Here is a 19,127-nt window from a genome sequence, read left to right on the forward strand (position 1 = left end):
AGTCCTGCATCCCTCCCAGGAGGGAGTCGAAGGATTCAAGACAGTACCGAAGTCCTCGTCAAGACTTAGAACGGAGCCAGCCAGTCACTCGGAGAACGTCCGCGAGTCTCCTCAAGAAGAGCCTTTGGGGACAGTAGACTTCGCTGCTAGTCCTTCCGGAGGAGAGCTGCAGGAGTCAGAACATGCCTTTTGGCAGGTTCTGACCCTTATGAAGACTCTCAATGGGTTTACTGACCCAGAGATTCCTCCCCAAGAGGGCAAAGAAGAGCCTTGTTTAGCTCTTCCCCTTCACCATTCTTTGGAAGAGCTTACCTGGGAGTCCCTCTTGAGAGGCTCTCCAACCGGCAGGTCTCATTCTCGGCGACCGAGATCCTTAATCAGGAGAAGGTTGCAAAGTGTGCCATGCAGGCCACTTCATGGCTGGATATCTGGCTAGGGACCTTAGGTATCCTGATACGTTCGGAGGATTTATCCAAAGAATGTACCAAGGAAGCAATGGAGACCTTTCTACTCTCAGGCACTCGCCTGCGCACTCTCCTACTTGTGGGCAAACACCATCCTGAAACGTCGGGATGCGGTGTCTGAGAGGTTCCACCAGAAGGTCCCTAGCACCGAGATAAGCAGGCTCAGACATTCTTCCGTGATGGGAATAAACCTGTTTGAGCCTAAGGACGTGGAGCAGGCTGCTGAGGGGTGGAGGAAGTCCCACCAAGACTCCCTCCTGCATAGGGCTTTGACATCCAAGCCCTATAAGCCTCCAGCACCCCACAACGGCAGCGAAGACAGTGGTATCTAATTCCTTTCCTGTCAAAGACAGGAAAGGCAAGAAGCCCTCCAGGGGAGGGAAGAATCCTAGAGGGAGCAGCCGAGGCCACAAATGCTAGGATTGGCAGTCCCCCTGCATGTCCACCAGCGGGGGGATGCCTTCAAAGTTGCACAGACAGGTGGCAGCAATTCGGGGCTGATCCCTGGATGATTTCCGTAATCAGTCAGGGATATCACATCCCGTTCACATCTCTACCTCCCCTGACAACGAATCCAGTGTCGTTGAGCTCTCTTGCCATGGGATCAGCAAGGGGGCAGGCCTTTCGGGCAGAAGTCCAGACCATGTTGAAGAAGGGCGCTCGCCAGGAGGTCCTCGACGAGTCCCCAGGCTTCTTCAGTCGACTCTTTCCTGTAAAGAAGGCGTCTGGAGGCTGGAGACCAGTCATCGACCTCTCGGCTCTGAACAAGTTTGTCAAGCAAACTCCGTTCAGCATGGAGACCGCAGACTCTTTCCAGATTTCGAGTCTTCGTTCTGTAACAGATGACCCAGACCATCTACTGTGTCCAGTAAGGAGTCCATCCTCAGGTGCAAGCATTGTTTGTTAGCACTGGGAGGACTAAGAGGAGGGTTACCAAGAACACCATCTCGGCATGGATTCGAAGGGTGATCCATCTGTCCCTGAATCCAGACCCTCCTCCATCACGACACCCTAGAGCACATGATGTCAGGTGCGTAGTTACGTCTCTGGCCTTCAAGAAGAATTTCCCAGTGACGCAGGTTCTTCAAGCTGGGGTGTGGAAGCGTCTGACGACCTTCACAGCCCACTACCTGCAAGACGTGACCCACAGGAGGCTCGATACGTTCTCTATCGGCCCTGTGGTGGCTGCACAACAGCTGGTTTAGAACCTCAGGCTCCTTAGTGGACAAGTAGCAGAAGGTTGAGGGCATTGTTACCTGGTCATAGTCTCTCTCTTGGGGAAACCAGCATCCTGGGTTCTCTGCTCAGCTGACCTCAAACCACTGCTGGTAAACCATGTTTCTTTGTGTTCCTAGTATTAAGATAATACTGTCACGTCCCCATATCCTGACGAGGTGGTATTGGGAGAGTCCTAGCCTAAAATTTCCATCTACAGGACTACAGGTCAACTTCCTAGGACGAGTCACACTATACTTCACACACAGCTTGCGTAGGCCGCAGTCCTTGCGTAGCAAGGTTCTAGCGAGGTGCAGGGACTCCTTATTGTTGAGTGCTGACACACTCAAATAATGAGTCCCCGGGCAAAGCCAAAAGCCAGTACTGGCCGGGACTTTCCACCCTTCCTAATGGGTGAATCACCCCTATTAAATAGCATGGTTTGTATGTCAGTTATGGAACAAATGACAAATTCGTAGATAATTTGTATTTTTCCTAACTATACAAACCTTAGCTATTTAATCAAACTTGCCCGCCAGCCCTATCCCCCTTGAAGTCCTACCTCCAAGCAAAGTGAGCTCAAGCACAGGTGTGTGTGAGGAAGGGGTAGCAAGCTACCCTCCCTACCCCTCGCTAACTAGCTATGGGGTAGTAAACCCTCGTTAAAATTCTAATGGCTCGTCATTTCAGCTACGCCGAAAGTAATAATCCCTATTAAATAGCTAAGGTTTGTATAGTTAGGAAAAATACAAATTATCTACGAATTTGTCATATTGATTTTATGTTTAATAAAGCAAAGGTTTGTTTTACTTTATCATTATAAATTGACTTACTATTTGTAAGTCTTTTTTTTTATTTAATTGTAACCTCAAAGTGTTGTCATACGTTGAACTCTACAGTCACAAGAAGATTGTTTATTTTGACTGGAAATTATTATATATTACACCCAAATCAATTTGATAATTATTGAAAGCTTAGAAGAGTATTCTTGTCGGTGGCCAGACACCAAGATAACAGCGTAAAGCTTCTGGATGTTCCTACTTTTTACAGCCTCTGACCGAAGGACATGAAGTTTGTAATCATGGTTTGGAATATCGCATTTATTTACGTCACCACTGGTCTGTATTGCGTTGCATAAAGATTTTCCATCTCTGTTATGATAGCAGAGTGAGTTTTATGTCTTGAATCTGTATAACACAATCTGTATCGTTGTCGTAACCGAGATTGGAAGGAGACGTTGAGTGCAAAAGTTTTAGACGTGTTCAGTGTAGATTTAATATGAGAAAAAGTACGGTACCTTGACCTCATGTCTGTATGTAACTGTGAATGAAGAGGAAAATATAATGGATCAGGATTTACTGTCGTGTCAGTTCCATACGAAGAACAAGAAAGTCAATTTCCCCTTTTGAGTACATTTAGCATCAAATCAGTAAACGTTCTTTGGTAGTGTGTGGTATGACCTACGTAGTTGACTGTGAGGTACAAGACGTGCCTTGTCTCACTGCATTTTTTCTCACGGTCGCACAAGGTAGTGCTTGCCTCGTAGGAGAACCTTCTGAAAACCTCCAGGACAAAAAGCTGCTCTCTGACCCTCTTGCAGGCCTACCACTGTATGATACACCTCTACAGCCACACTTGGCTAATCCCTCTGCCTCTACACCTCACTGTACAAAAGCCACTGTACAATTTTGGCATCTCCGGTGTTTTTTAGTAATGCCAGTCACATTTCTTCGTAGCCTCACCTAGAAGTGGAGTCATTTCCTCGGAACGGATACGGAGCCACGTCCGGGGAAATGGGTGCAATTTACGCGGAAAATCCGGGAAAGGTGCAGTCTGTACATTCTCTGCATGCAGACAGAAAGCATGATGTGGAAAAGAAGTTTTGAGGAATTTTTAAGATGAGAAGAATGATCAGATATTTTTTTCCCTCTGTTGAATGCCGTAGCATGATGCATATAACAGGTCATTAGATTTACTTGATGTTATACAAAGGAGATTCGCTGCTATGATCAAACGTCAAGATGACTGCTGCAGTATGTGGAGTGATCTTGTACCACGGAAGATATGTAGCGTGTTAATCACTTTATTTTCATATTTCCAATAGAAATTGTAATGTGTATACAGTTTTGATCAAATTTTTTTTTTTAATTTAGTACAGAAAAGAATGAGTGAGAGTGAAAGAAATGAAGGCCAATTTAGTTTCATATCTCACCCGCTTCTTATATTTTGCACCCTCTTCAGCATGACATACACAGCACGTACATTGATGAGGCATCTACATACAGAATTGGCAATTCCCTTACATTGAAGATGTGTTTATTATAATATCATGTGCTTTTCTTGACTAGTCTTTTCTGGCCAGTTAACTGAAATGCAAGTGTAAGGAATTATCTGTAAGCATTAATATTTATGGGGTTATGATGCATTTGGGAATTGTAGGCCACAGGCATCCTGACGGGAATAGGATATAAGTCCCACCACTTAAAATGGTCGTAGAGCAAGGGGTGGGGGTGGGGGGGCTTTCGAAGTTTACCTTTTTGTTTTCACCGCTTTCACCGCACCGAGACCTGAAGTTGAGACGAGCTGAAATGAATGCGAATTTGCTCGAGTGACTCAGTATATAAACGAGTAATTTCATTGGTTTGTGAGAAGATTCACGTCACGCCTGAGAAATCGTAACAACTTCAGACAACTCGGTATCAAAATTTCTGTGACAGGGACTGAATAAAGAGGAAACTGGTCATTTGTTTTGCTTTTCCGCCTCCAAATGCTTGAGGAAAGTTCCCACAAAGTAAAAAAAGAATTTAATCTAAAGATGGCCAAAATGTTCATTATGCTCTCGAGCAGCCATGTGACTTTTCATCTAGTTATTTGCTTCCTTTCCTTCTGACAATGAGTTCATAAGGTGGCCTTTACTACTGTGGATGTTCCTCCTCTTGTTCCAGACGGAAAGGAAGCGTCCAAGTGGTCCTCTGGGTACGGGTGGAGGCAGCACCTGTGGTGGGGGCTTGGGCGATGTGGCAGCCGCTAACAGGAACTCCCACGAACTGGTGTCTTGTGCCAACTGTGGCAACTCTCAGTGCTCACATGCCAACGCACCAAATAATTGTCCCAATGGAGAGGTACGCACATTTTTTTCCTTTTTTCACTTGACCGTTCTATGCATTGAACTAACTCGATAAGCGAAACGAATAGCGAACATTTTTTTTATACATTTGATTAGAGAGCAGGTGAGATCAAGGACTCCGATGCCCAGTATATACCAGAACCTGCTGTTGTGACCTAGCTGTGAAAAGAGTGTTGACCATGCATGTTCTCATTTCTGTTCTAGGACTAGGACTAGTGCAAGCACAGATATCAATGTTCATGTGTGTTGGTGTATGTACATGTGATGTTTAATATATATTGCTTTTCTGTCTTAATACATTTTTATTTCAGAGTCTCCCGTAAACACCGTGCATTCCTCCCAGGGTCTCCCAACTCTCCCATTCTTGAATTAAATTGGTTTTGGTTCGTTGTTACAATTTTATTGAATGTCGCGTTGTTGAAAAGGACATTTTATATGTAAGATACATTTAGAATTATAATCCTTTTCCTTTGCTTTACATCTTAGTTATATTTTTTTTTTTTTAGTTTTTTTTTTGCCATGATTCTATTACTGTATGTTTACGTACTTTTTTTCAATATTAAACTTACCCGATAATCATGTAGCTGTCAACTCCGTTGCCCGACAGAATTCTATGGAGGGATACGCCAGCTATCACAATACTAGAAGGGGGTGTACTTACCAGCGCCACCTGTGGCCAGGTACTCAAGTACTTCTTGTTGACACCTCCTCAATTATTCCTCTGTCGTGCTTCCGGCAAGACGTTCTTGGGATACGCTTATGTTCTTGGAGTATTTTCACGACTTTGGTGAAGTATTTCTCTTTGATTTCGGCTGTCGCTTTACTGGAAACTTCTATTTTAGCTTAGTTAGCTTTTGGAATTAATTTGATTAATTTTGGTGACGAAGAGAGTATGAACTCTCGTTCACCTTTCAATGGCCGACCCTTCCCTTAGACGGAAGTGTTGGTGTCTAAGAGAGTATAGACTCTCTTTCTTAATTTTGCTTAACAAAAGTTATAGATTTATTTTATATCTCTCCGCCTCTTATAGGCCTCTTCGATTAACTTCCTTTTATTATAAACTTATTAAAATTAATTTTTATATTTGTTTATATTCGACCTTCCTAATAGTAGGCGGTCTTTTCTTGGTACCGAAGTTAATTATCGTGAGCCCGTCATTTCGGTTTTACCTGTTAACATATTATGCTATTTTAAAGGTCTTTGAAAGAATTTCTTTGATAGTCTCGTACTTTTTCAAAGTTGAACTAACGTTTTGTTTGTCTCGGCAGTTGTTGACGTTCAGAACGTTTCAACTTGCACTCTATCGTTACGATAGAGAAAGAATGTTCACGGTTTCACATTGCAGTAAGAGTAACCGTGTCTAGCGTTTTGTTCATTCTTTCTTAACTTAATGGTTTTGATCCTAATAAGGAACTTTTCTTTTTGGGAAATATTTCAGTTTTTTCCTTTAACAATAATATGTTTTAACGATATATATGATTGGGCTCTTCTCTCAGGTTCTAAGTCAAGAGAGAGAGAGAGAGAGAGATAGAGACGGAGGGAGAAAGAGGATAAACGTTTCCCTCAAGCCTGCCAGGCGTACGAGTAACGTCGTTATCGTTTTGCTCTTATCCCTAGTCTCTTTAGGGGAAGAAACTAAACGTTTCTAGAGTGATCTAGTGTTTAGTCTCTTTCCAGCCACTGAATTTTCTTTCATTAGATTTTTCTGTTACATTGTAATTCTGTTTTCGCAATTATTAACTTTTGAGAAGGATAGAATTGCGTGTTTCAGGTACAAACCACTTAAAGTTTCGAGTTCAGTGAAATAAGTGCAAACAGAAATCAAAGTGATAAGTGATTGATGTCAGTGTTATGCGTGAGGGTACTTTTGTGCGCGCCAGTCGTCCTCCCAGTCCGGGACCTCTTGCAAGCTCCCAAGCCCAGGGGAGAAGCAATGTCGAAGGGCAAAAGGGTTCGGCAGGCCTTGATTGACGCACAGAAGTATCCTCGGTGGTTGTGGGCGTGTCTTACCGAGACCGTCACTCCCACCCGCAGACGATTGAGCCCTTATTTTGCTCGTCTGCAGAAGAGATTTAGAGGAGAAAATAAAGGCAGAGTAACGCTGGTCTCAGGTCTCTAGACCTCTTAAACGTAAAGTCCAGACCTATGCCAGACGTACGAAGTAAAGTTCAACAACCCGGATGCAGTCATTGGGTTAGCGCTGACTCTCCTCAGTCATCATTTTGTCGGGTTGAGAGTGCGCCTACACTCCCCCCCGCCTATGCTCGCTCCGCCTGATCGCAGTACCACCTGCCAGGCGTACGATGTTGTGGACTCTACTACAGTCCATGCAGCACAGCTTTCGGACCTGATGCGTGAGTGTCGTGCTGAGAGTGTTGCACCTCCTCCTCCTGCACCGGTGGTGCACCAACCGCCTGCACCCGTTCAGCCTGTGCTGCACCCGCCTGCACCGGTGGTGCACCAACCGCCTGCACCCGTTCAGCCTGTGCTGCACCCGCCTGCACCGGTGGTGCACCAACCGGCTGCACCCGTTCAGCCTGTGCTGCACCCGCCTGCACCGGTGGTGCACCAACCGGCTGCACCCGTTCAGCCTGTGCTGCACCCGCCTGCACTCGCTGCACCCAGTCGCAGCACCATCTGCCAGGCGTACGATGTTGTGGACTCTACTACAGTCCATGCAAGCACAGCTTTCGGACCTGTTGCGTGAGTATCGGGCTGAGAGTGTTGCACCTCCACCTGCACCCTTTCAGCCTGTGCTCAACCCGCCTGCACTCGCTGCACCCAGTCGCAGCACCATCTGCCAGGCGTACGATGTTGTGGACTCTACTACAGTCCATGCAAGCACAGCTTTCGGACCTGTTGCGTGAATGTCGGGCTGAGAGTGTTGCACCTCCACCTGCACCCGTTCAGCCTGTGCTCAACCCGCCTGCACTCGCTGCACCCAGTCGCAGCACCTTCTGCCAGGCGTACGATGTTGAACCTCTTTCTGTGTTCGCTGTTCCCAGTGTTGTTCAGCCTCAGCCTTCTTTAAGGCAACCTTCGGTTTGGGATCAGGAGGATTACTCCACTCTTCCTCCTCCTCCCCTGGCTGCTCCACCGGTGGTGCAACTCTCGGTGGAGGTACAACCTCTTCCACCTGTGAGTCAGTCTCCTCAGCTGCTGCACCGAGCTCAACCCGTGCACCCTGTTCCTGCACCTCAGACACCTCTGCTTGCGGGAACTTTACCTTGTTCTGCGCAACCTCGGTCTCTTCACGCTCCACTCATTACACAGGAACAGGAACTTTCTGCACCTTCCACTGTTGTTGTTCCAGCTCGTTCTGACTCTGCTGTTCAGCATACCTTACCTCCATTTTCAAACCATGGCAAAAATATGAATCATGAGTTATGAATGTAAGGTAAACATTATGTTGATTTTTAAACCCCATGCAAGCATGCATAAAGCACTCTAGCACTGGTCATGGAATTTCTAAGAATGTTAAACGCCATGCACACGCTCTGCTTTCCTTACAGCAGGCTCTGCTTACTACATGCTCAGCATTCAGCATGCTCTGCATTCAGCATGCTCTGCATACAACATGCTCTGCATACAGCATGCTCTGCATTCAGCATGCTCTGCATACAACATGCTCTACATACAGCATGCTCTGCATACAGCATACTCTGCATTCATCATGCTCTGCATACCTTACCGCATGCTTCTCAACATATCTTGGGTTGTTGCCAACTCACTAGACTGTCAAGCAGTTTCATAACGTTGCCTTCTAGTCTGCTGCTTTTGCACCAGTGAACCCTCACTCAGAGAACTTAGCTTTTCTAGGATAAGGTCCCTGTAGATGAGAAAGTTCTTTTCTCCCTCCTTCTGATATTCCCTTGAGGACTCTGTCATTTGGAGGGAGCCTTTAGCTGCATAACCTCTTATGGACTTTTATTTAAGCATTACATGCTTACAGGGAAGGTAATGGTTCCACTTCAGCCGCTAATCCCGTCTGTTACCACACCTGCTCCCATAGACCTTGAGCTGTGTTGCATGACATGCAGTCCAAGCTTAGTCCTTGTTAGAGGATTTTTTTTTGTTTACGGAGTCAATGTGTCACGGGGAAGACGTTCAACAACCAACAGAAGGGACTTGTTGTGACGCAGTGCGGCAACCTCAGCAACCCGTTAAGGAGTTGTCTGTACGACCCAGATAGTCTAGACAGATTCGGGTTGTCACTGTACTTCCTCGCTTGCCCATGATTGACAGTTTACAGACTGTGCAGCAGTATCATGATCTTGTGTCCGGCTCCGTCAGACGACTGGCTTTTAAGAGCTCCCACAAGTCGTCGCTGTCTGGAGATTTTCAAATGGACTATGGATCTGACCAAGGAACTGGGCCTCCTGGTCAATTTTGAGGAGTCTCAGCTGGTTCCATCCCAGACCATTGTTTCCTTGGGTATGGATCTTCAGAGTCGAGCTTTTCGGACTTGTCCGTCGGCCCCAAGGATCTTCCAAGCCCTAGAATGCATCCAGAGCATGCTGAGAAGGAACCGATGCTTAGTCAGGCAGGGGATGAGTCTAACAGGGACACTTTCATCGCTGGCCCTGTTCATCGAGTTAGGGAGACTTCACCTCCGCCCCCTTCAGTATCATCTAGCTGCTCACTGGATAAAGGACTTGACGCTAGAGACGGGCTCAGTTCCTGTTTCCGAAGAGATGAGGTCTACTCTAACGTGGTGGAAGAACAGCATTCTTCTCAAGGAAGGTCTACCTTTGGCTGTTCAGACCCCCGACCACCGTCTCTTATCGGACACGGGCTGGGGTGCGACACTGGACGGACAGGAATGCTCGGGAACATGGAATCAGGAGCAAAGGACACTTCACATCTATTGCAAGGAGTTGTTGGCAGTTCATCTGGCCTTGATAAACTTCAAGTCCCTCCAGCTTAACAAGGTGGTGGAGGTGAACTCAGACTACACCACAGCCTTGGCTTACATCTCCAAGCAGAGAGGGACTCATTCGAGGAAGTTGTTCAAGTTCGCAAGGGACCTCCTCATTTGGTCAAAGATCGAAAGCTCACGCTGGTAACGAGGCTCATTCAGGGCGATATGAATGTCATGGCAGATCGCCTCAGCCGTAAGGGTCAGGCCTTCCCCACAGAGTGGACCCTTCACAAGAATGTTTGCAGCAGACTTTGGGCCCTGTGGGGTCAGCCAACCATAGTTCTATTCGCTACCTCGATGACCAAGAAGCTCCTCTTGTATTGTTCTCCGATTCCAGACCCAGCAGCAGTTCGCGTGGATGCCTTTCTGCTGGATTGGTCCCATCTCAACCTGTATGCATTCCCGCCGTTCAAGATTGTCAACAGGGTACTTCAGAAGTTCGCCTCTCACAAAGGGACACGGTTGACGTTGGTTGCTCCCCTCTGACCCGCGAGAGAAGGGTTCACCGAGGTACTGCAATGACTGGTCGACGTTCCCAGGACTCTTCCTCCTAGAGTGGACCTTCTGCGTCAACCTCACGTAAAGAAGGTACACCCAAACCTCCACGCTCTTCGTCTGACTGCCTTCAGACTATCGAAAGTCTCTCAAGAACTAGAGGCTTTTCGAAGGAGGCAGCCAGAACGATTGCCAGAGCAAGGACGACATCCACTCTCAGAGTCTATCAGTCTTAATGGGAAGTCTTCCGAAGCTGGTGCAAGGCCAATGCAGTTTTCCTCAACCAGTACCACTGTAACCCAGATTGCTGACTTCCTGTTACATCTAAGGAACGTAAAATCCCTATCAGCTCCTACGATCAAGGGTTACAGAAGTATGTTGGCAGCGGTTTTCCGCCACAGAGGCTTGGATCTTTCCTCCAACAAAGATCTACAGGACCTCCTTAGGTCTGTTGAGACCTCAAAGGAACGTCGGTTGTCCACTCCAGGCTGGAATCTAGACGTGGTCCTAAGGTTCCTAATGTCATCAGGATTTGAACCGTTCCAATCAGCCTCTTTTAAGGACCTCACATTAGAAACTCTTTTCCTCGTGTGCTTAGCAACAGGTAAAAGAGTAAGTGAGATCCACGCCTTCAGCAGGAACATAGGTTTCACATCTGAAACGGCTACATGTTCCTTGCGGCTCGGTCTTTTTGGCTAAAACGAGCTTCCTTCCCGTCCTTACCCTAAGTCGTTCGAGATCCCAAGCCTGTCCAACATGGTGGGGAACGAACTAGAGAGAGTACTTTGCCCTGTTAGAGCTCTTAAGTACTATCTAAGAAGGTCAAAACCATTACGAGGACAATCAGAAGCCTTATGGTGTGCTATCAAGAAGCCTTCTCTACCAATGTCTAAGAACTCAGTTTCTTACTACATCAGGCTTCTGATTAGAGAAGCAAATTCTCATCTGAAGGAAGAAGACCTTGCTTTGCTGAAGGTAAGGACACATGAAGTGAGAGCTGTGGCTACTTCAGTGGCCTTCAAACAAAACCGTTCTCTGCAGAGTGTTATGGATGCAACCTATTGGAGAAGCAAGTCAGTGTTCGCATCATTCTATCTCAAAGATGTCCAGTCTCTTTACGAGTACTGCTACACCCTGGGTCCATTCGTAGCAACGAATGCAGTAGTAGGCGAGGGCTCAGCCACTACATTCCCATAATTCCATAACTTTTTAACCTTTCTCTTGAATACTTTTTATGGGTTGTTCGGTCGGCTAAGAAGCCTTCCACATCCTTGTTGATTTGGCGGGTGGTCAATTCTTTCTTGAGAAGCGCCGAGGTTAAAGGTTGTGATGAGGTCCTTTAGTATGGGTTGCAGCCCTGTATACTTTAGCACCTTTGGGTTGATTCAGCCTCCAAGAGGAACGCTGCGCTCAGTAAGGAAGACGAACTTAAAAAAGAGACAGAGTAACGGTTCAATTCGACTTCCTTACCAGGTACTTATTATTTCATTGTTATTTGAGATAACTGTTATATGAAATATGGGATACTTAGCTATCCTTTAATCTTGTACACTGGTTTTCACCCACCCCCCTGGGTGTGAATCAGCTACATGATTATCGGGTAAGTTTAATATTGAAAAATGTTATTTTCATTAGTAAAATAAATTTTTGAATATACTTACCCGATAATCATGATTTAATTGACCCTCCCTTCCTCCCCATAGAGAACCAGTGGGACCGAGGAATAATTGAGGAGGTGTCAACAAGAAGTACTTGAGTACCTGGCCACAGGTGGCGCTGGTAAGTACACCCCCTTCTAGTATTGTGATAGCTGGCGTATCCCTCCATAGAATTCTGTCGGGCAACGGAGTTGACAGCTACATGATTATCGGGTAAGTATATTCAAAAATTTATTTTACTAATGAAAATAACATTTTTCAATTCAAGAACAGTTTTTGCATATTGTTAGAATAATAAGAGTGAAAACTCTTCAGATTTTGGTAGGAATTCTAAGGCCTCAATATTTGAATACTAATCAAATGTTCTTGAGCATTATAGTATGGGCCTTTTAAGCCATGTATGCTGTATATGTCGTCTTTTATTTTCGAATTGATTTCACGTTCATCGGAAAAGAGTTATATTTCACCGCAGCTGAATGAGGATTTTTATCTTACATTTAACTTGACAAAAGTTGAGTAAGAATCGTATTCTACTACAGCTAAACGAGACATTTTTTATTACAATGAACTTTGCTTTCATATTTAGTTAATTTTTGTGCTCGTGTGAGATTAGAACGTTCAGTGGAATTATTAAACTGTAATTTTATATTGTACTAATAGGTAATTTAGTAATTTACGTACAGCACAGCTGGTTGACCATCAGAGAGTACCTACTAAGCAGGATAGTATGGCTTTGTACGTTGAAACACTATAAGGGCTTTTAGCTACTGTGCGCCTAGACATTATGATAAACTGCCAACTGAAATGAAGGACCTAAAGGGAGCAATTGAATTTAAGAAGAAACTAAAGACATCACTTTTCACAAGATCATATGATTTGGAAGATGCTACAATAAAAGATTTGTATAAGTTATAATGAAAATGTTTCGTTAGATGATTAATATGGACCCGCCCGAGAAGTAGTTCACTAGACTTCAGTGGAGGGTTGGATTTAAACCCAAAACAAGTAAAACAAGTATAAACATACTTATTCCTAAAGAAAAACCATTTGCTACGTGTAAGAAAATGTGTCTACAATAACTGGCTTCGTCTTTTACTGCTAAACATCCCGCAAAATAAATTTTACAAACTATCGAAGATCTTAGAACCGCTACTGAGATGGCCAAAGCATTAAGTACAGAGTAGATTCTTTACGAAGTAAACTCATCATTATGAAAATTCTACTGAAATCTCCACTGAATAGCCAATGTAAAAGTTGAAGCTTAATACATGAGAAAACTTAACACTTCCCTAAAAGCATACGATTAAACACTTGATACAGAAGCAAAAGGGGTTAGACTTTGCCAGGCAATCTTGCTTACCACAAATTAAGATTCATGATAACGCTTTGAAACTATTTTGCTTTTTGCTCGACATATAATTTGTCAGCCATTAAGATGACTGTTGACTACTATTCAACAATATGCAGTATACATCTATATCATTATTATGTAAATAATCATTTCCACAATAATGCCTTCATTTCCCATGATGGGTTTTAATTAATTTCAAAGCAAAATTTATCGTTACCTAAGTGAATGTATTACAGACGTTTCAAAAATTTCAGTATCCAATGAGAAACTATTTAGAATTCTGGATATTTTTATAAATCCGTCTTTGTCTCTCTTCAAGTCAGTTAAATCTAGATGATTATCAGTACTGTATTGTAATTTCTCGACTGATAGATCTTGAACAATACTGCGAGGCATCTACTCTGTGGTCTTCACAGAGGATTTCTAACAAGATTCAGCTATGAGCAACTTGGAGAATGCTGTGAAATCTAACTTAGGCTGATTCTACTTTAATCTCTTCTTCTTTGTCTGCATCTTTTCCCACATCTATGTGGGGTCGATGTTTCTGGCCAGCGTTCTCCATATACCTCTGTCCCACACTTCATCACCAGTTAATCGCTTTGATCGAAGGTCATCCTTGATACAGTCCACCCACTTTCGCCTTTGGTCTCCCTCTCCTTCTCGTTCCCTGTACTTTATTCCATGGTACATAAATCTTCAACTATTTTCGCCACTACCTTTTACATCCACAATTAAAACCCTATATGATTATTAAAGTGTTCATTTTGCTAATTGTTGCTACAGGGCTGACATTAGATGACATTTCTACCCTTTGTAATGATGTTTATGATTACTGTGTCATATGTTTGAAAATTACTCTAAACATACATTTTCATAGCTTTGATTTTTCAAGAACATTTTAACTCTTGTGTTTCCAATTCTTTGGAAGTTATTCTTGTAAAGTTTAAAGGCTGCTCATGAATGGCAGAGGCAAAGGATAGTGGCAATGCCCTAGCAGGACAATGACCTAGGGACTGACCATATACTCAGCAGGTAGATCCATAGGATCCTTCAAATCCCCCATCCTTAGGTCACAAGGATCGTGAGGTCGCAAAACTACGAGAAACCATCTAGCTAGGGCTTGTCTCGAACCGCCGTCCATCAGATCACCAGGCAGGGATGTTTGCTATAGGCTGCCACGACCCATTTGATTTTAGGCGATTTCAAGTGTTCAGGCACCGAAGACTTGTATACTCTTGATGTTTAAGTACAGTTTGCTGCTTTTAGAAAGCTTTTTAGGTTTTTTATTATGCGTTTCATAATGTTATATAGGAGGAACATTTGTCGTACGACTGCCCGTATGTCTTTATCTTCCCTTTCTTTGTGTTTTTATTATCACCATTAAAAAGAATCCTTTATTTAACGCTTCAGCTGCCGTTGTGTCGCCCCTTTTGGGGCTTCAGTACTGAAGAATTGTCAAACCTTGGAATACTGTGGGTTATGTATGAAAATTGGGGTAAACCCCTATATGAAAACCTCTGTTGATTTTCTTTGGTTTGGAATGGTCTCTATGTCTCTGGCTAACACAGCTTTATTCTCTCTCTCTCTCTCTCTCTCTCTCTCTCTTTCTCTCTCTCTCTCTCTCTCTCTCTCTTGTTTACCTCTGGGAAATTGGTTCTATAAAAGCTAATTCACCCATCATAAAGCAACTCTTAATTGCTCTTTAGAATTGAATTTACTTTATGCATACATTCCCTCTCGGTCTCTTGGCGTCAGGAGAAATTAAATAATTCATCCTGTGAGATTAATTATTTTAGAATTTAACTTTGTCTCCATCATAGGTTTCTTGAAACAGGCAATTTTCTTTGTCAGTGCAGCAAATTCCACAAATGGAGAGGCGTCCCTCCTTCTCCAACCTATTCTACAGATGGAGAAGCATCCCACAATTGGTAGTACTGTACTTTAGGAGGGATTACTTTAAAGATATTAATGCAATCCATGGGCTCTCAAATCCGACCTCACGGAGAGAGAGATTTGGTTTATGTTCTTCGTTCATCACCAGTGAAATAAAAGGGATTTTGACGAAGGAAAAATCTATTTCTGGGCGAGAGACCAGTGCCACCCAGTGAAATGCTCCTTTTACATCATTTCTAAGGTTAGAAATGATGTAAAAGGAGCATTTCACAGGTCGGAGCCCAGAAATTGCCATTTTAATTCCATTTAAAGGAATTCTTGCTCGGAAACACTGCTTTTCAACCAAGGCAATCCACTGGTACAGTTTTTTAGATAAAGAAATAAATAATAACCTTGCGTTCTCACTTGCTCAGTACGAGCATTAAAGATTTAGTACGAACATTCCTTTCAGACGGCCTGGTGATAAAGCAGTCTCACATGTGAAATAGATGATGCCATATCTTTGGAGATGTAGCATAGAAGCAATACTTTATGCCTGCTATCACCAGTTTAAGGAACTGGTCTAATGGTGAACTCTTTTAGATTTATAACACAGCTAAAAAGTTCAGCCACATCTGGTTTTCATCAAAGAGAACTCTCCCATTCTTTTGTTCTTATGCACAAATGCTCTAATAGACACATATAGCATTTCAGTGCAACATTTAGAGTGTGATTTACCTTTTTCCAAAGGTACAGTACCATGAATGTCCAATTTGAAACCCTTGTTTTTTTAATTACCTCCGCCAACAAAGTTGGAAGGAGGTTATGTTTTACCCCCTGTTTGTTTGTGAACACCTTCCTGGCTACTATTTTAATCGTAGAGTAATGAAACTTGCAGAGGTTAACTTTTATGTAAAAAGCTAAAAGTTATTAAATTTTGGAAGGTCAAGGTCAAAGGTCAAGGTCACAGTCAAGCAAAATGTCTAATTCACGTAATCAGCCATAAGTTAGGACATCATTAGCACAGAGGCTTCAAACTTTGTTTATATTTGAGAGTATGAAAATCCACGCCAATTTATACAGGTTAAGGTCAAAGGTCAGTGTCGACAAATTGTGCAAGTGTGTCGTTAGGAGGTGACTGAAAGACGAGTAGAAAACAGCTAACTTTATTTAGAAGGAGCAAGGGTATTTATACAACCCGTTCCATTCAAGAACGACATTAAAATTCAAACACAATGATGCAGGAAAATACAGACATAAACAGGTCATCAGTGTGAGGGAAGAGCGATAGCGATAATATACACAAAACAGAAATGCCATTACTGTACAGCGTACGAGCGTGTGTGGTACACTATGCTATACAAACCCATTTTGAGAACATGGTTGTCAAATTTAGGTCGATTGGTAGTCATTGTTTTTTAGAGCACATTATCTAACCATCTACAGGGATTGCTAATTTGGTGCCCTTTTACAGATATACAATACTGTTTTATGCTCTTATTATAAATCTGGTACTATCTCATTGTTGTTCCCTTATGTACCTGTATCTAAATGCTTAGCCCCTAGAGGCTGTCTAGTATTGTGTACCAAAATACAGTTTGTTCCAACACAGAGACTTACCTCGAAACACTTTCTTAGGAGTTACCTGGAACCTCCTCTCCAACGACCAGAGTTTTGTGTAGTTTACCCTACTCCCATTTTCTATAATCAGTATTTTGGTCTCCAAGTCCCATGCCGGTATTTCTTATATTGTGAACTGGAAACAATCATTTTTTTTTAGCGTGAGATTGTGCTTTTCATTTGAGATATTAAAATAGATTATATTAAATCAGTGAAATTGGGAGGGCTGTGAAATATCATCGAATTAAATAACTAAATCTGGGAGAGTTGGCAATTTAAAAAAAAAAAAGACACGCAACATTGCTAGTTCGAGCCCCTTTAGATAGCTTATATATGGACCGTAGTATATTGCATGCCCCTTAGGGTGGAAAACGATGTATAGCTCCCCAAATTAGAGAAATTTGTTGGCCAGATGAGTGTTCATGTTGCAATTTTGAAAGCATTCCATGTGTAATCATGTAGACATTTCAATATAAAAGTGAAAGATACTGTACAGTACGATTATTAATTAATTGATTTCTATATAGGATCTTGATGGATATATAAATATCATTACTTTTGTGCATAGGGTCAAATATTTAGATTAAAATACTATTTAGACTTTTTTCTTTAGCATATAATTCTCTTTTGTGTTTCAGGATGTGACTGTTCCAGTGAGTAAAAAGATTTTTAACTTTTGAATGTATTTCAAACTAAAAAAAAAAAACAAAGTTCTTGTTATGTATTTGAGGTTTTCTGTGTCCTCATCGGGAGATTTACCTCGAGATAAAATCTTTTGCTTCGTTTGCATGATTGAGTTTGGTTCATCAGCTCCCCATGACTTGAAACTTATCGTACAAGAATTAACCTTTTTGAATGTGGATAGCATTTTCTTTTTCCCCATTTCCACATACCAAGATCAGTTGCTTTTTCTTATACGAGGAATGGCAGCCATTTTTTTTATAGCTGAATGTTTTTTGTTTGTGTCTTTGGTTTTCCGTTGTTGCGTGTGGTAAGACAACTCTGCGGGTTAATGCTGTAGATGGCAATGGTGTCTTTCTTCCCTGTCTTTCTCGCCTCCTCCCCTTTTTGATGTGCTTCCAATAGGGGGTATAGAAATATTTGTATAAATCAAAATCAAAATTATTTCTTTAATCATCAGATAAAACCAGTTTTCTTACCTAGAGATGACACATAATTTATGTGTGCTTTTGTATGTGTATGTAGATAAATGTCATATGAAGAATGCACACATAATATTTTTCATGTTTTCATACATATGGAAGTACATATGTACTGCATATAGATATGGTATCAGTACTCATATGCATACTGTATACTGAATGTTACATTAGTGCAGTATAGGTATCATTTGTTCCCAAACAGAACTGGATCCATGACTACCCCCCTCCCTAATTGTAAAGTCTGTTACTTCAAAATCACCTTAATAGTAGACACCCTTGAACTCATCGCTGATCAAAAACTACCGTAAACATTGTAAAGAATAAATGCAAGTCAAGCCCCTTTTGGCAATATGGATATTTTCCTTGAATTTGGTGATGAGAGGAATGTCTTGTTTCCATTTTACTGTACTGCATACTGCATCTTGTCTTCTCGGGACGTAGGAGAATTTACGACAAAAGCGTATGGGAATTCTGGGTGTTAACTGTGTCTGATGGTACTGTGTGTGTATGATTAGTTTACGTAGACTGTTGTCGAAGCATGTATGGCCTTCGATACAGTGGATGACGATAGAGAACCTATGACAGAATAGGAGGAGGTACAGGAAAACTTGTCTTTAATTCATCTACTATAACATTTGCTACATTTCTGGTGATATGTGCATTCCATGAACATTGAAATGTGGTGTACATTTTTCAAGATATGATATTCACGCAGACTCGTACATATTTCAGCTTTCGTGAACATTTTCTCATTTTGTTCCTTATACTGTTAAAGACAGTGTAGTTTCATCAGGCACTTTGTAGCCCTCATTACTCTTCTAAGAAATTTTTTACTTCATTTTCTATACTTTTAAGACCCATATTTCTGGGCTCGACCTGTGTTGCTCCGTGAAATGCTCCTCTAGCACCATTTCTAAGGCATAGTTATTGCTGAATATACCAGAGAAAAAGAGATGCATGGAATGCCAGGAATAAACCTAGCTCGCTCACCCTTTGAGTGTCGGTATAGAAAACTGGGGTGTGATTGAACCTCGACCAGAGGTTCCTTACCAATTAGACCTCTCCTTCATCAAAATAACCCCTCTCTACCCCTAAATCTCTCCACTCCCCATCCTCATTATAGAAAACTGGGGCGTGATTGAACCACGACCATAGGTCCCTCACCAATTAGACCTCTCCCACCCTTAATTTTTAATTGCTTTTGAAGTACAGTTATTTTCTTTGGAAGTTCCATTTCCTCA

General features: G+C 42.7%; 1 protein-coding gene across 17 annotated transcripts in view; it reads left to right on the forward strand.

Moving 5' to 3' along the window:
* Nucleotides 1-19,127, forward strand: part of pHCl-1 (pH-sensitive chloride channel 1) — a 149,619-nt gene that overhangs the window by 110,141 nt on the left and 20,351 nt on the right. For 9 of the 17 annotated variants that reach the window (XM_068370989.1, XM_068370991.1, XM_068370996.1 and 6 more), the window contains exon 11: nucleotides 17,362-17,376. In XM_068370989.1, coding sequence (XP_068227090.1) covers nucleotides 17,362-17,376 — 15 coding nt within the window. Of the gene's footprint in view, nucleotides 1-4,624; nucleotides 4,802-17,361; nucleotides 17,377-19,127 lie in introns of all 17 variants that reach the window. The other 8 variants (XM_068370981.1, XM_068370984.1, XM_068370988.1 and 5 more) reach the window with 2 other exon arrangements.

The sequence above is a fragment of the Palaemon carinicauda genome, chromosome 3 (assembly GCF_036898095.1).
Source record: "Palaemon carinicauda isolate YSFRI2023 chromosome 3, ASM3689809v2, whole genome shotgun sequence".
Classification (NCBI taxonomy): Eukaryota; Metazoa; Arthropoda; class Malacostraca; order Decapoda; family Palaemonidae; genus Palaemon; species Palaemon carinicauda.